This window comes from Rutidosis leptorrhynchoides, chromosome 3, assembly GCF_046630445.1.
Source record: "Rutidosis leptorrhynchoides isolate AG116_Rl617_1_P2 chromosome 3, CSIRO_AGI_Rlap_v1, whole genome shotgun sequence".
In the NCBI taxonomy this organism is placed as follows: domain Eukaryota; kingdom Viridiplantae; phylum Streptophyta; class Magnoliopsida; order Asterales; family Asteraceae; genus Rutidosis; species Rutidosis leptorrhynchoides.
Genome location: NC_092335.1, coordinates 484366802 through 484386579, shown reverse-complemented (window position 1 = coordinate 484386579; position 19778 = coordinate 484366802). Strand labels below are relative to the sequence as shown.

At 33.6% G+C, this 19778-nt stretch overlaps 1 protein-coding gene across 1 annotated transcript; it reads left to right on the top strand.

Annotated features, from left to right (window-relative positions):
• Positions 1 to 351: 351 nt before the first annotated feature.
• LOC139901726 (chitinase CLP-like) lies at positions 352 to 1197 on the top strand. The gene has a single exon (XM_071884404.1). It carries the CDS (start codon positions 352 to 354, stop codon positions 1195 to 1197), a length of 846 nt encoding a protein of 281 aa, XP_071740505.1.
• Positions 1198 to 19778: the final 18581 nt, after the last annotated feature.

The following is a 19778-nucleotide window of genomic DNA, read 5'->3' as shown; positions in this document are numbered from 1 at the left end:
TTGAATACAGTCTGTACTATATATTGTAAAGTGTACGTATGAATTAATAACAAGTTCTCATTCACAATATTCAATCTCTTATATTATCTTATCGACCTCGACGCTCCTTTCACTTGGAAAGATTGTGTTATGCATCGAAATCAGTTAGAGTGTGGCTTTGTAGAGGGATGTGGGTCTCCCTTAAGATGTGACAACACTTTGTGCAAAGAAGCCCGAAAATATGTCAATAATCCTGCATGTCCTTCTCTCAATATCAAGTCCAAGTACGGTTGCAATATATGCGCCGTCACTCATTTAAATCCCGTCACAAGATCTTGTAAATTATCACAACTAACTACGGATTTGGTGACTATGTACGTAACCAATGGGAGAAACCCTAGTCAGTACCCGAATTTCCCCTTCGGAACACCATTCGTATTATCGTGTGCACCTCACTCCTTTTTGAGATCGTTTCCCAAAAGTGTGCACGCCATTGCATCCTTTTCATGGTCTGCATTATCATTTCCTCGTCAAGCTTATAATCCGAACCAAGCTGATAAATTCGCGCTTTGTCTACCTAGCTCCCCTTTGAAACCCGGGGTAACCTTTTTAGGCGACTGGCCTTTTTATTTTACTTCGTTTCCAAATCATGATCTTAGAAAATTTCTTTCGTATACTCCGATGATAAGAAAGACTTCCAAATCGTTCGGATATATCATTAAACTCAATCGAGTTTTAGTGCAAGGAATAAAAATTCCTCTACCCTTATCGAAAGGTAGTCCGGTGGGACTTAGTACTCTTAAGCCTTACACCGCACTTAGAAGTGATATCTATAAAGCACTTATTGAAATCGTATCCGAAGCTACTAAAAACTTTCCACGAGTAAATGCAGTTAAACCTTTTGGCCTCTGTTTTAGAGCTAGTGGACCTGGTTCCCGTACTTCGTATCGTCTTCCCGATGTTGATCTTGAAATGGATGGTGGGGCAATATGGACCATGTCTGAAGGCAACTTGTTAAAGGACGTTGGGAATGGTGTCACGTGTCTTGCATTAATCGATGGCGGGTCAGTAAAAAATGCAATTGTGATCGGGACGTATCAGATGGAGAATAATTTCCTGTTTTTCGATCTAAAGAAGCAAAGATTGGGTTTTAGCTCATCGTTGTTATCTCGAGGAACCTCTTGCAATGACTTCAACTTCACCCTTGTACCAGAATGACTTGATTTCGAACATCCTAATTATGGAGAACGCAATAGCGAATCATATGTTTACATGATCTTAATTACACATGCGTTAACTGTGTTCCTCCTTAATTGTATAATTTAGAACACATTGTGATGTATCATGTATCTAATACTTGTTTTATTATCACGAATAAAAGTATGGAATTCGTTTCCCAATTCCATTGTAAGCGATTGATGTACTTGCAACTCGATCAGTTGAAGTTGTTATATATATATGTCACAAATTTAGTATTTAAAGCTCCTCCTGCTAATTTGTATGTTAATCACTTGTATAGTTGTATAGATAATTATTGTAATAGATTTATAAAATTCAGTAATGAAAATGTATACATGTACATTTTCAAAGCAAGAATACACTTAATTGTGTTCTGTAGCTAAAGAACCTAACGTACCTTTCAAATTTTGGTCAATATGTTCGCGTCGCTATTACATATACACTCAACTGTTCCTGCCGGTCGCGGCTTTCTTTCATGCTAAAACTTCCCGGTAGGTCCGAGACTTTCTTTGGTTAATTCAATCCATACATCCCCTGATCTGTTCTATCCTTGGGGTGTTCTTCCTCTCGAGGTCTCGGTTTTTGATCCGAGTCGATCTTAACTCATTCATCGAGAATCAAGGATTGTGCAACGTCAAAGGGGTGGTTACATATTATCCTTTTCTTTTGGAAGAACGTGGGAGTGTGGGAGTGCTTCATGCACATGACCACCTCACGTGCACATGAGCCCATGATGTATGTTAGTTGCATAGATTATGGAGAATAGCTTCTTTTGCATCGAGTATAAAAAGAATGTAAAAGAAAGATAGGGGTCAGCCTTTAGTAATTTTGTAATCTACTACATTTACTAAAGAGAAACAAAACAAAACAAATATTCCCCACATCAATATTTTCTTCATAATTCTATTAGTCGATTACAACACAAAAACAATAATTACTTTTATCATCCTTACGAAAGTCGTCGTGTGCTTATTTTCGTAACGGATCAAGTGGTATTCAGAGCATCGTTCCTACGGTGATCAACTACAAAGCTTTCGCGGCCAAAAGGAAAAAGAAGAAGAAAAAAAAGAGAGAAAAAAAACGGGGTTTGATCGTTAACAAAATCATCTTCTTGTGTTGAGAAGTGTTCAACATGAAAAAAAAAAAACATCATCATCTTATGAGATGGAGGTGAGAATAAAAAACTATTTGTCATGTTAACATACATCAAAATGTTAAACATGAGAAAAATCAACTCTTCTTTTTTAATTAGAAAAGGAAGAAGAAAAGCTTAAGAAAAAGCCCATGGTTCCATGAAAAAAAAATTGTTCTTGGAAAATATGGAGGGAAAAAAAGCCTTCTACTTGGTATTGGTGGAAGAGAAGCTCATATTTTTAAGCTTATATGCTTTTACATGGAGAAAATCTATCTTCTTTTTGTCTATCAAAAAGAAGGTACAAAAAAATAGCCTCAAATGAAGAAACAACACATCGTTGTAATTTGAGAGAGTTCATTAAAAAAAAAAGAGACTAGCAGCAGCTAGTTGTCTTCGGCGGAGAAGGGAAGGAATGATTCGTTACTCCCTTCTACGAGAAAAGTCAACAATCCAACTTTTCCATTGAAAGTGTACGTGGGTGGAGAGTTAAGGTGAACATATGCCCGTGATCCTAATTTCATGCGATACACGAATTGAAGGAATGGTTTGGGAAGAGTCAAGACTCAAGGCCCATGTTCCCTATTAACTTTTATTTACGTAGGGTCATGGAGAAAAAACAATGCCTTTCATTTGTTATTGTTTTACTATAAGTAGAGAATAACATGGAAGACACCAGGAGCTAGGTAGCCTAGAGAAAACAAAGCTATTGCAATTAAAAAATGCAATGAGAATTATATGTAATCCCTAGAGAAAAAGATAAACCATTAATTGAAAACAATTGTGGAAATGAAGTCTAGCTCTATACTCGTCGCGGCGAACACAAAGTTTTTCACAATCGGGAAGAAGGGATAGTTTCCAAGCTCAACAAGGTGACTATTCGAAGACGTGGCAAAAGCCCGTTGAATTCACCACTTACAATTATAGGCTCAACGGGAGTTGAACCTTGCCGGAGAAGGGGAGGCGTGATCCGAGTCGATCTTAACTCATTCATCGAGAATCAAGGATTGTGCAACGTCAAAGGGGTGGTTACATATTATCCTTTTCTTTTGGAAGAACGTGGGAGTGTGGGAGTGCTTCATGCACATGACCACCTCACGTGCACATGAGCCCATGATGTATGTTAGTTGCATAGATTATGGAGAATAGCTTCTTTTGCATCGAGTATAAAAAGAATGTAAAAGAAAGATAGGGGTCAGCCTTTAGTAATTTTGTAATCTACTACATTTACTAAAGAGAAATAAAACAAAACAAATATTCCCCACATCAATATTTTCTTCATAATTCTATTAGTCGATTACAACACAAAAACAATAATTACTTTTATCATCCTTACGAAAGTCGTCGTGTGCTTATTTTCGTAACGGATCAGTTTTGGAGCTGGTTTTGATCTGTTGTGTTATAGGTTCTTACTTGTCAGGAATTTGAGTATGAAACTAGGCTGGTTCATTGAATTTGGTGCCAGGTGTTTGCTCATTTTTGTGTGTAGGTGCGATATGACACATAAGATAATAAGTCTTATTGGTTTTCTGTAGTTTGGGGTCGGAGTTCGTTTATTTAGATTATCATATTTCTCGCTATCAATAGCCTTTAGGTGATCCATTTTTTGGTAAATCACTTGGTTCTAGATACGCGAAAACGCGAGGTTTGAATGTTTCAATAGTTATTTATTGGTGTATAGTTTGGTTTGTGATTGTTTCAATGATGTTAGGGCTTTTTTTAATTCTTTGTAGGCAGTTCAATTAGTTCGTAGGATCTATTAATAAACAGACTTGTGAGTCTATATCACGTGTAGTTTAATCAGCTCATTTGATCTTTTATAGTATTTAGACTTTTTTGCTTCGTTGGTCCTTCAATTATACACGAAATTGCAATCCGAGTCCCTCAAGTTTTTTTTTTTGGATTTTCGAGTCCTTAAAATTTCAAAATTTTGCAATCCGAGTCCCTCCGTCTAACTTCCGTCTAAATTGGCCGTTAACCTTTGACATGTGCCATGCATGTGAGGGTAAAATCGTCTTTTTACTCTTTTCTTTGACTTTTTTGCTTCGTTGGTCCTTCGTTTATACACAAAATTGCAATCCGAGTCCCTCAACTTTTTAATTCGAATTTTTATCTTTTTTTTTATCTTTAACTCATACTTTTTATCTTGATTCGACCTTTTATCATTAATTTGATGCTTAACACTTAATTTCTTACCTAGAACACTTAATTTCTTATCATTAATTTGAGATTCTTATTGATCTTTCCCGCATTGTGTCGCCTAAAACTAGTCTGTATTCTAAGTGAAGCAGCACTCTTTTTCATGTGTTGGTATGATTTACGAGCAAGCTTTCCTAATGGTGATATATGATAATGATAATACGTCATTTTAAAAGCAAACTTATCCATTACTAGTACTGTGAGATGCAATAATTAACTTATAATAAAGGACACAACGTTTCTGGAATGAGAATATGTGTTTAGAAAGTGTATCAAGTATCATAACTGAAAAATTAATTCAAATACTTTATTGCATAGATAACTAATATGTCAAATATGATTACAACTATTTCAATACAAAACGATTTTTTTGGTAAAATGATATATGAAGGTTGATTCTTAAAAATCACTTAGATGCTTTTGATCCATTTGACCGATTTTCTTTATTGCCACTACTAGCTACTCCCTTCGTTCTCCGCCTAACTCATCATAAGTGTCTGTTCTCAAAATGAACAAATAAATTATCATCACTACCCACTAAAGTCATTTTTGATCGGTTGAAATACAAAGTGGGACAACCCAAAATGAAAATGTGATTTATTAAGGGACGAAACGTTTGACCCATTAATGATCAATGAATTAATGATAAAAAGTCGAATCAAAGATAAAAAGTATGAATTAAAGATAAAAAAACAGATAAAAATTCGAATTAAAAAGTTGAGGGACTCGAATTGCAATTTTGTGTATAAATGAAGGACCAACGAAGCAAAAAAGTCAAAGAAAAGAGTAAAAAGATGATTTTACCCTCACATGCATGGCACATGTTGTAGCGACCCGACAAAATCGTCATTGACGGCGCCGTCTACTTAGGTCCCGTTACGTGGTCATAAGTCTTTAAAACAACGTTTGACCAAAATATGTCGCATTCATTTCAAATGTAAAGATGTTTCAAAGTTTACAAAAGTAGTTCAACGACTAGTTACATTACAACGTTTAAAGTACAAATGAAATCTATGCGACACAATTTAAAAGTAAGTCAAAAGACGCTCCATGTATGCATGTATACTCGACATCCAAGCAAATATCAAAAAGTAGAGTGCGGAAGCATATATCACTTAGCATTCAAGGACCTGAGAAAAACATAGAAAATCAGTCAACGAAAACGTTGGTGAAATCATAGGTTTAGTAAGTATATTGTATTGAACCACAAGATTTAGTATAGAAATTGATTATCCAAATCGTTTACATTCCAAAAGATGTTGTTGTATCATGAGCACCCAATTATCAAGGCTTAACTGAATAGTACCTCTGAATCATAGTGTTAGAGCCTACACTATATCCGAAAATATATTTCATCCGCTGACGGTAGCAAACCGTCCGAATGAGGGTTCGTCAAACCTGTATGCCCACACAACATAAGTTCTCGCTTACACCCTACAAGTATGTGACGACCCGGAAATTTCCGATCAAATTTAAACATTAATCTTTACATGGTTTCGACATGATAAGCAAAGTCTATTTAAATTAATCTCAAAAGTTTTGAAACTGTTTTTCATATATGCAATTACCCTTCGACTATGTTCGACGATTCACGAACAACTATTGGTAAACCAATATGGATATATATATATATATATATATATATGTATATATATATATATATATATATATATATATATATATATATATATATATATATATATATATATATATATATATATATATTTATATAATAAATCGAAATGTTATTCATCCATTATATGAATTTGTTGTTACAAATAATCATGTAAAATAATATACTAAGTAAGGAAATTATTATTTTATAGATACATATATATAAATATGAATATTAATTGTAAAGATAATGTAATAAATTTATTGATTTAAAAATATATAATTAGCATTTAAAATATATATATATATATATATATATATATATATATATATATATATATATATATATATATATATATATATATATATATATATATATATATATATATATATATATATATATGAAAAATAATTGAATGCACATATATTTGATTTTGAAGTTATTTAGTAAACGACAGAAACGCTCAATTGTCATTCGATTAATAATAAACGAGTTAAAAGGGGAGTTTATGTGACTTTAAAATAAACGGTGATCCGAAAATGAGTTTTTATAAACTATAGGCCTATTAAAAATATATTTAGGAACTATTTGTTGAATATTAAAACTTTTTATATTTTATTTAGGGTTGTGAGTGAGTAATTAATGTAATTTTTTAATTAATCGTTAATAACCAAATTTTATACCATAAAGACCTAAATAAATAAAGATACTTAATTTAAAATTTTGGAATTTTTCCAAAGACTTTTATCCGCCACTAATTTCAAATAGTGCACGATACCCCGTCCATGAAGAAGTGTCGGCAGAGGAAACTCACATGTGCACAAGTTACTGTTTTCAATCATTCACCTATTAATTAATCTAATTATTATTAATAATAAATATTATATATAATACATAACATATATCTATATATGTGCGTATGAGAATTTAAGTGAGGAAGAAGAGAAACCATCGGCTACCAGGCTCTCCCACCACCATAGCCACCACCGGAGCACCACTCCGGCATACACCACCGCCACCAAAAATCACCATCTCCTTCACCTCTTATTCTCTCTTTATCGTTTTCTTCTTCTCTCTAATTATCTCTTTATTACCGAGAACCCTATCCATCGCCTTGTATACTCATTTTTACAACCACCATAAGCCATCATCACTGTGAATCACTATTACCACTGCTGTATTTTTTTTTCCGTTCAGTCGAAAACTGCCAAAACTGCAGCTGCTATCATCCCGTTTCTGTTCGAGAACTTGTAAACACCACCCCTTCATCGTGAACCACAGCTGCAACTACGGTTCGAGCTACTGTTTACTGTTACAGTGATCGGAAGTTATGACAAACTAGTAACGAGGAAGATGATGATGGTTACGGAATAGGATAATGGTGATGATCGTATGATGATGACCCAAGATAATGATGGTGTTAAAGACGATTATAGACGTGATCGTGATGTGATGATACATGGTTATGATGATGGCATACGATAGGGAAGATGATGATATTGATGATGATGAAGATCGAAGGGTGTCGATGATGAGAATAATACGATGATGATATTAAGTGAAGATGATGTTGTATGATGATGATAATGTCGATGCAGTGATGATGATGTTGATTACATGATGATGATGATAATGGTAGTATCACGATGATGTTTTATTGATGATGATGGAATATATAAGATGATGATAATGAGTGATGAAGTTTGATGTTGGTGAATATTCCTGGGTTTGGTTATGATGAAGAAGACAGTTTAGATTAATAGGTTAACTAAGTTATTAATCTAATTAAATCAGATACATGGCAAATGGTTCATTGGTTAGGAGTGTTGTTGGGTAGACAAAAGGTCTGGGGTTCGAACCTGGGTTACTGCAGGGTACTGTTTTATTTTTATTTTTTTTAAACTGCAAAGGAGGAGGTCAGACCAATAAAAGGGTTATATAAATTTCAATCCGGATTAAATCGGAAAAACAGAGTTGCTCAGGTGGTTTGGAGTGTTGGGTCTAAGCGAGAGGTCGCTGGTTCGAGCCCGGGTAGCGGCGTTTTATTTTAAAGCTCCTTTCTTCAAAGGTTGTATTTTTTTTATTATTATTAGTATTATTATTATTATGATTACGATTATTATTATTATTATTTTGAAAACAATACAAATTATTATTATTTTCCTTAGTATTAGTATCATTTTTATTATTATTATGATTATAGATATTATATTAATTGTTAATATTACTATTATTATTATAAAAATACAACCTTTTATTATTTGTAGTAGTTTTAACAAGTAAAATGTTAGTTACATAAAAATATATTTAATACATATAAAATATATATTAGAATGTTTATAATAAATAATAATTATTTATTTAAAGTATATATAAAATAAATCTACATAATTAATTAATAAGACCTATAGATTATTAAACTATATCACTAATAATATATAAGTTTGTTCGATTACAATTATATGTGTTAATATATATATATAAATGATATAGGTTCGTGAATCCGAGGCCAAACCCCACATTTGTTAAATGACGTCATATGTATTTTTACTACAAAATACGGTATGGTGAGTTCATTTGATTCCCTTTTACTCTTTACATTTTTGGGACTGATAATACATGCGTTACTTTTACAACTGCTTTATTAAATGCTTTTGAAATACATTTTAAACTGCGAATACATGAAATGCTTTTATAAATGTTTGACGAGATAGACACAAGCAAAACATTCCTCGAATGAATTATGTGGACGTGATAATTGCCACCATTGAATTATGTGGACGTGATAATTGCCACAATTGATATGAATATTTTTCCCCTGATTATTATTGCTTGGTAACCTAAGAATTAGGGAACATCACTAATTTTGAGAATTAGTGCACGCCTAATTGACACGAATCCTAAAGGTAGCTACCGGGTTTAACACCCCCACTCAGAATGTTCACAAAACGGAAGGGCTAGTGGGCGTGGTGTTTAGTACTTCGAAGTTTATATGATTATTATACAGACAAGATGTTCTATTTTGGGGATATTATTATGCGCATTATATGTTAAGGTCGGTTACCAAGCCAAGCTATGAAAGCAATGAAAAGTGAATGTTATGTATCGAGAGAATGATTTTATACACAGGTTATGTGTATGTTATTTTTGTGCACGAGATATGTGTACGGTTACTAAGATTTATGAAAGATGATTTCGTACACGAGAAAGGTGTACTGTATTTAAAAGATATCACATATACATTAAAGGTGGGTATAGGATTCGGGCCCATTTGTACCATGCAGCATTTAAATCTTGTGGTCTATCAAAATGATGAATTTTATTGTTTTATGATAAACCCATGAACTCACCAACCTTTTGGTTGACACTTGAAAGCATGTTTATTCTCAGGTATGAAAGAAATCTTTCGCTGTGCATTAGCTCATTTTAAGGATATTACTTGGAGTCATTCATGACATATTTCAAAAGACGTTGCATTCGAGTCATCGAGTTCATCAAGATTATTATTACATCAATTATAGTTGGATATATTATGAAATGACATGCATGTCATCAACTTTCGATGTAAAGAAAGTTTTTCTTTCGAAAAACTAATGCAATGCTTGTAAAATGTATCATATAGAGGTCATGAACCTCGCGATGTAATCAACTATTGTGAATCATTTATATTGTATATGAACGGGGCATTTCAAAGTGTAACTAATGATAACTGAATTGAGGCTTTTTGTTCTAACTCGTACGTAGAATGTTTGTTTTCGTACTTGTGTTCACTTTGTAAAACGAAACGTTTATGTTTTCTCATCCCAAGTATAAGTATAAAAGAGTAAAAGTGGGACTATGATCTCACCTTGAGTGCACGAGAATAATTATACTCACAAAGTTAACGTGTGTAAGAACGAATGCTAGTCTTGACCTAAACAATAGGTTGTATCAATATCGGTAAAGTATAAAGTCGGTTAAAGTGTTCAATTAGTCCTATGGCTCGTTACAACTCGATTATTATAGCATGTGAGTCAAATTGTCAAGTTTCATGTAAGGTATAAGTATAAAAGCATGTTTGAACGATTGCATAAGTGTTTGGTTAAGTTTGACTAAAAGTCAAACTTGGTCAAAGTCAAAGTCAATGGGGTCGGGTTGGGTTTCCGACCATTCCACATAAAAACGTAGTCATATATAAGCATGTTGGCAAAATTTCATGTTAAACGGAGTTGCGGTTAAGCGGGAACGAAACTGTGAACAACAAAGTGGTTTTTGGTCAGGGGCACCTCGCGATCGCGAGGTCCAGATCATGCGATCGCGAGGTTGTGGTTTTCCATGCTGTTTGCTGAATTTTTGACTAGTGCACGAATTTAACTTCAAACAATCACAATTTATGAACCGTGAACAATTAGGACACGTATCTTATATCGTTGGAAAGGTAATTTAACGAGAAATACAATTAAACACATTTCATCAAACAAAAACATCATTTACAATAATCGAATCCTCGTCAAGTTATCATTAAAGGTTCATTTTCAAAGCTTCAAGTTCATAAATTGCATAAGATGATTCGGCAACTTAATACACACATACAATACGCCGTTTCGTAGGTAATTATGCATACAATACTACTAAACACTTACAAACAACATTGCAAGGATTTTAATGCATCAAAAATCACATTTAAAGCTACCAAACCCTAACCAAAAATCATAAAATCCTTAATTATGTTAATGAGGCTTTTCCAAGTCAACCTACATACCAAATTGAAGCTAGTGATGCTAGTAACACATTTAATACATGCACTTTTAACATCTAACAACATATGATCAACCAAAACCCAAGATTAAGCAAGTCATCTTTCAAGTTTAAGCTAGTTACATAAAAATGACAAGAACAAGCATATAAATCACATATTCATGTTAGACTTGAACCATAGACACTAATTAACACACTTTTAAGTTTAAAAGATCAAGAACAAGAAATTTAGTTTTTTAGAAAGTTACCCAAATGAGATGAAGTTGGTATGGATTCGAAGAGAAAGTTGCAAGGATTCCAAATATGTAATTTGTTTGAGTTGATGCTTGCTAGATCTTGAATAGATGATGAATCTTTGTTTGAAGGTTTGAGAGCAAAAAGGTGAAAGTATTAGAATGGGGAGGATAAAATGAATAGAGGAGGATGAAGGTTGACTAGTTGACCTAGTCATGACTTTGCCCACTTGACAACTTTAGTCCCTCAAGTTCAAATATGGGTGCGTGAATTAATCAAACGAATTACCTTAAATACATAGAGTAAACGAGAGATGTTATAATTAAATAACAGACTTTAAATTATTTAAACGGAAAGTAAACGGAAAAATGTGGGATGTTATACATGTCAAAGGTTAACGGCCAATTTAGACGGAAGTTAGATGGAGGGACTCGGATTGCAAAATTTTACAATTTTAAGGACTCGAAAATCCAAAAAAAAAAACTTGAGTGACTCGCATTGCAATTTCATGTAAAATTGAAAGACCAACGGAACAAAAAAGTCTAGTATTTATTTAAGTTCTTGTTTTTCGCCGAGAAAGTAACAAAAAGGCATACATTTTATAAATGAAAAAAAAAAGAAAAAAAAAGAAATACAAATTGACATGCCTAAGAAATGTGAATATCTAATGTTAATTGTCCAAAATATTAAATACTAATATCAAATACAAGTAATCTTTTTTTTTTTTTTTTGTCTAAAAAAAGAATTTATATAAAAGTAAGCCATAAAATTTTAATTCAAAAATGAGAGGCAAGTAAAAACAATATAATACCTTAGAAACTGAAAAAATAATAATAAAAAAAGCCATAACAAGACTAGTGTCGAGCCCGAATAAATCGTCAAACAAATAAAGAAATGAAACACAAACAACTAAATTAAAAAAGCAACAACACTAGATACTAAATACTAAAAAGTAAATATTAAATATTATATGATAAATATTAATTAAATACTCCATATCACTTTTATAATCTTATTAATTCATTACGGAGTAAATTTTATTAAATTTATTTTTCATATTTGAAAGTAAACAATTAATTTAAGATATCTCTAATAAAATATTGGACAATTAAAACCGATGGAGTATTAAATGGTAATATTAAATTAAAATACTAATAAAATATAATAAAATTATATAATTTATTGAGATCAATACGATTGGTTATGGCATTTGATGGAGCATTTGATCTTGTCTTTCCCAAGTAAACTCGGGTCCCCTTTTGGCATTCCAACGAACTTTAACGATCGGGATTCTACTTTGTTTTAGCGACTTGACGGAGTTGTCCGCAATTTCAACCGGTTCCTCTACGAAATGAAGTTTATCATCAATAGTAAGCTCTTCGAGAGGGACGACAACATCGGGTTCGGCAAGGCACTTCTTCAAGTTTGACACATGGAAAGTAGGATGAACGGAGCTCAATTGAGTCGGAAGATCCAAACGGTAAGCAACGGGTCTAATACACTCCAAGATTTCAAAAGGAGCAACATATCGTGGATTTAGTTTCCCCCGTTTCCTGAAACGAATTACACCTTTCCAAGGTGCGACTTTTAACATTACGCGGTCACCGACTTGGAATTCGATATCGTTGCGTCTAATGTTGGCATAGCTCCTTTGACGACTACGGACCGTCCAGAGCCTGTCTCGGATTTGAACAATCTTCTCGGTTGTTTCGTGAATGAGTTCGGGTCCGGTGATTTGCTTGTCACCTATTTCGGCCCAACAAAGAGGAGAACGACATTTGCGGCCATATAACGCTTCAAAAGGTGTGGCTTTAATACTCGCGTGATAACTATTGTTGTAAGAGAACTCGGCTAGTGGCAAATGCTTTTCCCAAGCTTTTCCGAAGTCGATAATGCAAGCTCGTAGCATGTCTTCCAAAGTTCGAATTGTGCATTCACTTTGTCCGTCGGTTTGTGGATGGTATGCGGTACTCATGTCTAAACGCGTCCATAAGGCTTCTTGCAAAGAACGCTAAAATCTAGAAGCGAAACGAGCATCTCGGTCAGATATGATCTATAAGGGTACACCATGACGGGTTACGATCTCTTTGATGTAAAGTTATGCAAGTTTGTCCATTTTGTCCGTTTCTTTCATGGCTAGGAAGTGGGCGGATCTTGTGAGACGGTCAATAATAACCCAAATGGTATCATAACCGCCCGCCGTCTTTGATAGTTTTGTGATGAAGTCCATCGTTATTCTTTCCCACTTCCATTACGGGATTTCGGGTTGTTGAAGTAACCCGGACGGCCTTTGATGTTCGGCTTTGACTTTGGAACAAGTTAAACACTTGGCAACATAAGTAGCAATGTCCCTTTTAATGTTCGGCCACCAATATTGTTCTTTGAGATCGTGGTACATCATATTGGCACCGGGGTGAATCGAATACCTTGACTTATGGGCTTCGTCTAGGATAAGGCCTTGTAAATTCCCATAAATAGGTACCCAAATACTTCTGGAGAAATATCAGAGTCCAGTCTCCTTAACTTTGAATCGAGAGGTGAGGACGTTTAAGCGTTCGAGAGAGATGTTTTCATCCTTGAGGGCTTCGTCTTGGGCTACCCAAATTTGACTACTGAGGTTGGTGTGAATGGTGATGTTTAAGGCTAGGACACGGAGGGGCACCATTCTTTCTTTTTGACCTAAGGCATCAGCCACTACATTTGCCTTTTCGGGATGGTAACGAAGCTCACAATCGTAATCGCTCAAAGTTTCAATCCACCGTCGTTGTCTCATGTTTAGTTGTTTTTGATTGAAGATGTGTTGGAGGCTTTTATGATCGGTGAAGATAGTACTTTTGGTTCCATAAATATAATGTCTCCACATTTTGAGTGCAAAGACAACGGCTTCGAGTTCGAGATCATGCGTCGTGTAGTTCCGTTCATGAATTTTTACTTGTCGAGAGGCATAAGCAATGACTTTCTTTCGTTGCATCAATACACACCCAAAACCATGTTTCGAGGCATCGCAATATACAACAAAATCATCATTTCCTTCGGGAAGAGACAAGATAGGAGCAGTGGTTGGCTTTTTCTTCAAGATTTGGAACGCGGACTCTTGTTCAGTTGCCCAAATGAATTTTCTTCCCTTGTGTGTTAACGTGGTTAGAGGACGAGCAACCAAGGAGAAATCTTTGATGAATCTATGATAATATCCGGCGAGACCCAAGAATTGACAGATGTGAGTAGGAGTAGTAGAGGTTTCCCATTTGCTAACGGCTTAGATTTTAGCGGGATCGACTTTAATACCTTGGTCGCTTACAATGTGACCTAGAAATTGAAGTTCCTTCAACCAAAATTCACACTTGGAGAATTTGGCATAGAGTCGTTCTTGTCTCAAAAGTTCAATCACGAGCCGGAGGTGTTGTTCGTGCTCTTCTACGCTTTTAGAATAGACCAAAATATCATCGATGAAAACAATTAAGAATTTATCGAGGTATAGTTTGCACACGCGGTTCATATGATCCATGAACACCACCGGTGCGTTAGTTAGACCAAATGGCATCACAAGAAATTCGTAACTACCATAACGAGTCCGGAAAGCGGTTTTGCAGACATCTTCCCCCTTAACCTTTAGTTAATGATAACCCGAGTGGAGATCGATTTTTGAATATATACAAGACCCTTGTAGTTGATCAAAGAGGTCATTGATGCGAGGAAGAGGATATCGGTTCTTAACCGTCAATTTATTTAGTTCACGATAATCGATGCACATTCATAGGGATCCATCTTTCTTTTTAACGAACAAAATCGGAGCGCCCCATGGCGAATGGCTAGGTTGGATAAAACCACGGTCAAGTAGTTCTTGAATTTGACTTTGCAATTCTTGCATTTCGGATGGATCAAGTCTATACGGTGCACGTGCTACGGGTGCAGCTCCCGGGATAAGATCGATTTGGAATTCAACCGGTCGGTGGTGTGGAAGACCCGGCAATTCGTCGGGAAATACATCGGAAAAGTCACTAACAATTGGCACATCATCGATATGCTTTTCATCGGTCTCGACTTTCTTAACGTGAGCTAGGATCGCAAAACAACCCTTACGAAGTAATTTTCTAACTTTAAGGCACAAAACGAGGTTGAGTCCGGTGCAACTCTTGTCGCCATAGACAATCAAGGGTTCACCATTCTCGATAGGAATTCGGATTGCGTTAAGATCTCAAAGGATGTGAGATTTCGTTTTGACCAACCAATTCATACTGATTATTACATCGAAACTCCCTAGTCCCATATGTATCAAGTCAATTTCAAACTCATTACCCAATATGTTTAACGTTCACCCCCGGTAATATGTGTCGGCACTTAATAGTTTCCCGTCGGCCACTTCAATGGCATAAGTAGTATCTAGGGGGAGTGGTGGAGTGCAAAGAGTATGAGCCAAAGTCTTGGATACAAAACATTTATCGGCACCCGAATCGAATAGACAAGAAACATAAGAGTTGTTGAGAAGAAATGTACCCGTGACTAGTTCATTGTCATCTCGGGCTTCTTCGGTGTTAATGTTGAAAGCTCGGTCACGTGCATTGGGGTTGGTCTTCTTCTTTGGGCACGCATTCCTATAATGACCCAGTTGGCCACATTCGTAGCAAACGCCCGTTTTTGGTGCATTGGGCCCCTTTTGAGCGACGGGAGCGGTATTTCTACAATCATGGGCCACATGGCCACTTCTTTGACACTTAATGCAAAATGGTTTGCCACACTCACCAAGATGATGTTTATAGCACTTGTTACAATAAGGTAGGTTTCCGGCATAACTCTTCTTGCCGTCGGAGGTTAAAGGCTTCTTGGTGAAGTAGTAGTAGTTGTTGTTGTTGTTGTTGTAGTTGCTTGATTGAGTGGCTTCCCATTTTCTTTTGTTACCACCCTATTTATCCTCGGCCTTAGGTGCCGGCACTTCAATTTCGTCCACCGTTTCTATTAATTGGCAGGCCATCTTTAAAGCTTCTTGTAGGTTAGCGGGTTTGGATGACATTACCCCGTGTTTGATGCTCTTAGGAAGGCCATCCATTAAAAGTTCAACTCTTAGGGACTCGGGAGTCACGAGAGCCGAACACATTAAAGCTAGCTCGGAAAACCATTGATTATAAGGTTTGAGGTCATTTCCGACCGCTTTTAAAGTTCTTAGCTCGTGTTCGAGCTTGCGGGTCTCTTCACGTGGAAAGTATTCGGTGATCATCTTTTCCCTTAAATCGGCCCAAGAGAGTGCGTGGGCTTCATCGGTACCCACCGATTGCACATAGGTGTTCTACCAAGTGAGAGCGATACCGACGAAAGTGTGAGTGGAGTACTTGACCTTGTCTTGGTCCCGGCAACCGATTATGCTAAAAATGGCTTTCGTTTGTTCGATCCATCGGGTGAGAGCAACCGATCCCCCGGTTTCATCGAAAGTGTGAGGTTTGCACCCCATGAAGTTCTTATAGGAGCACCATGTGAATACTCATCCTAATCCATCCAGACGAAGTCCATATCGATTATAAACGATTCACAACAGTTGATTACATCGCGAGGTACTTGACCTCTATATGATACATTTACAAACATTGTATTCGTTTTTGAAAAGACAATCTTTCATTACATCGAAAGTTGACGGCATGCATACCATTTCATAATACATCTATCTATAATTGACTTAATAATCTTGATGAACTCAAAGACTCGAATGCAACGTCTTTTGAAATATGCCATGAATGACTCCAAGTAATGTCTCTAATATGAGCTAATGCACAGCGGAAGATTTCTTTCATACCTGAGAATAAACATGCTTTAAAGTGTCAACCAAAAGGTTGGTGAGTTCATTAGTTTAACATAAACAATCATTTCATAATTTTAATAGACCACAAGATTTCATATTTCCAATTCTCATAAACTTACGTCCCATGCATAGAGACAAAAATATCATTCATATGGATTGAACACCTGGTAACCGACATTAACAATATGCATATAAGAATATCCCCATCATTTCGGGATCCTCCTTCGGACATGATATAAATTTCGAAGTATTAAAGCATCCGGTACTTTGGATGGGGCTTGTTGGGCCCGATAGATCTATCTTTAGGATTCACGTCAATTAGGGTGTCTGTTCCCTAATTCTTAGATTACCAGACTAAAAAGAGGCATATTCAGTTTCGATCATTCAACCATAGAAAGTAATTTCGATTACTTGTGTCTATTTCGTAAAACAGTTATAAAAGATTTCGCATGTATTCTCAGCCCAAAAATATAAAGGGTAAAAAGGCAAATGAAACTCACCTATTGTATTTTGTAGTAAAAATACATATGACAACATTAGATAAACTGAGCAATGCAGGGTTGGCCTCAGATTCACGAACATATATCATTTGTATATTTATTAATATACATAGTTGTAACCGTACAATATATATATATATATATATATATATATATATATATATATATATATATATATATATATATATATATATATATATATATATATATATATATATATATATATATATATATATATATATATATATATATATATAAATTTATTAGTTATATACTTTTACTTAATATAAATGTTTCATATATTCATTTTGTTATTACTTTTCGTTATGTCATATGTATTAAATATATTTTTAACATATATATTTGTTTATTAATAATAGTAGTTATAATAAAACCAAAATAATATTAGTAGTGGTAGAAATGATAGTAATTATAATACTTAATGATAATTATAATGATATTAATAATTATAATTGTAAAATATTAATTTTTACAGTTAATGATAGCTATGTTACTGATTTTAGTAATTACATAATAATAATAATACCTGTGATAATACAATTAATACTACTTATGTTAATGTTAATAGTTCTATTATTTATAGAAAGATACTAATTTTAATATATACGGAAATAATAATAATTCGTATTATTTTCATACTAATAATAATCATATTTGTAATTTTAATTATGATATTTAATAAATGGTAACTAATACTTATTTTAGTAATAAATATGATAATAACCATAATACTCGTACAAATAACAATCACTAATAATAACATTAATTAGAATATTAATAATAATAATAATAATAATGATAACTAATACTTAATTGACAAATTCTATAATAATAATAAATACATTAATAATGTTAATAATAAAAATAATAATTTTAATACTTATGGGTATGATAATATTAATAATAATAAGTGTTGTAATGCTAATAATAATTACAACAATATTAAAAAAAATGATAATAATCATAGGAATATCATTAACAATAATAATAATATAAAAAAAATGAGATTACCTCAATAAAGAAGCTGACTAGGAAAAAAAATGTCCCTGCCACGGATTGAACCCGTGACCTACCGCTCTCCGTTAACACCCTAACCGTTGGGCTGAAGCCCGTTTTCTGTTTTAATATCAAAACCGATTTTATTTAACCTGACTATTTCATATTCTATTCTTCTTCATTCTTTCAAACACCCTCGGCCAAAATCACAGGACATACGATACTAGCTAATTAAGGTTTTAATTAAAACTTGTAATTGAATTAAAACCGACTGATATTGGATGTAGTTGTTTAAAAAAATAATAAAACTAAAAAAAACCTGCTGTATAACTCGAAGAACAAAGAACCAAAACTCAAATTCATATTTTGAATTCCAAATCATTTTAGGTTATATTTATAACATGAAAGAGATCTTGAATCGTTTATGTAACCTTTTTGAATCATCAATTGATCCTAAAACCGAACCACGAACTCGAATTCGATCTTAGAACAAAAGTTGACTTTTTATTTTAAAAACTTTGACTCAAAAATTCACAATCAATACGAAAAATTGGATCTTTAAACTTTGCAGAAAGTTTTAGTAGAAGATTCCTAATACTTCTGCATTTTTACATTTTAGAAATTCGATCGAATTCAAGTTTTTGATTATCACATCAAATAACAGAGTCGACTTCTTTTATTTATTTATTTTTATTTTATTTTTTCTGTATTTAAATTCAAATGTGCAGTGATTGGGTAGTTGTAGTTGATAGGGAGGATTATGAATCGAATCATTGTGAGAAAATAGATGGTACTCGTTTTTGTTATATCAATTCAAGTCGACAGACTTTATTCCCACAGACAAGAATTTTAATAAATTAAATAAATAAAAATGCCATCCAGTTGTAACTGATTTCGTCTATTAATGGGTTTTGATTTTGACTGATAACAAAATTAGAGACAGGATCCAAAAATCACTACAGTTTCGATGGATAAGTGTAACAAGATCATACTAATTTTTGTGATTTTAAAGTTTATATAAATAATAAATATATTAGTAATAATAATAATTATATCTAATAATAATAATAAATAATAATGATACTGATAATAATAAGAATTTTAATAATAATATTATTAATGTTAATAAAAATAAAATGTATTATTTTCTAATAATAATAATTACATTAATAATACTTAATGATAATAATAACTATAAAATTGATAACAATAATTTTATTATTGATAATATTAATAAATTGTATTGATTTTTATGATAACTATAATAATAATGATTTTTAATAATAATGGTATAATAATGTATAATAATAATACAAATAATGATATTAATGATAGTGA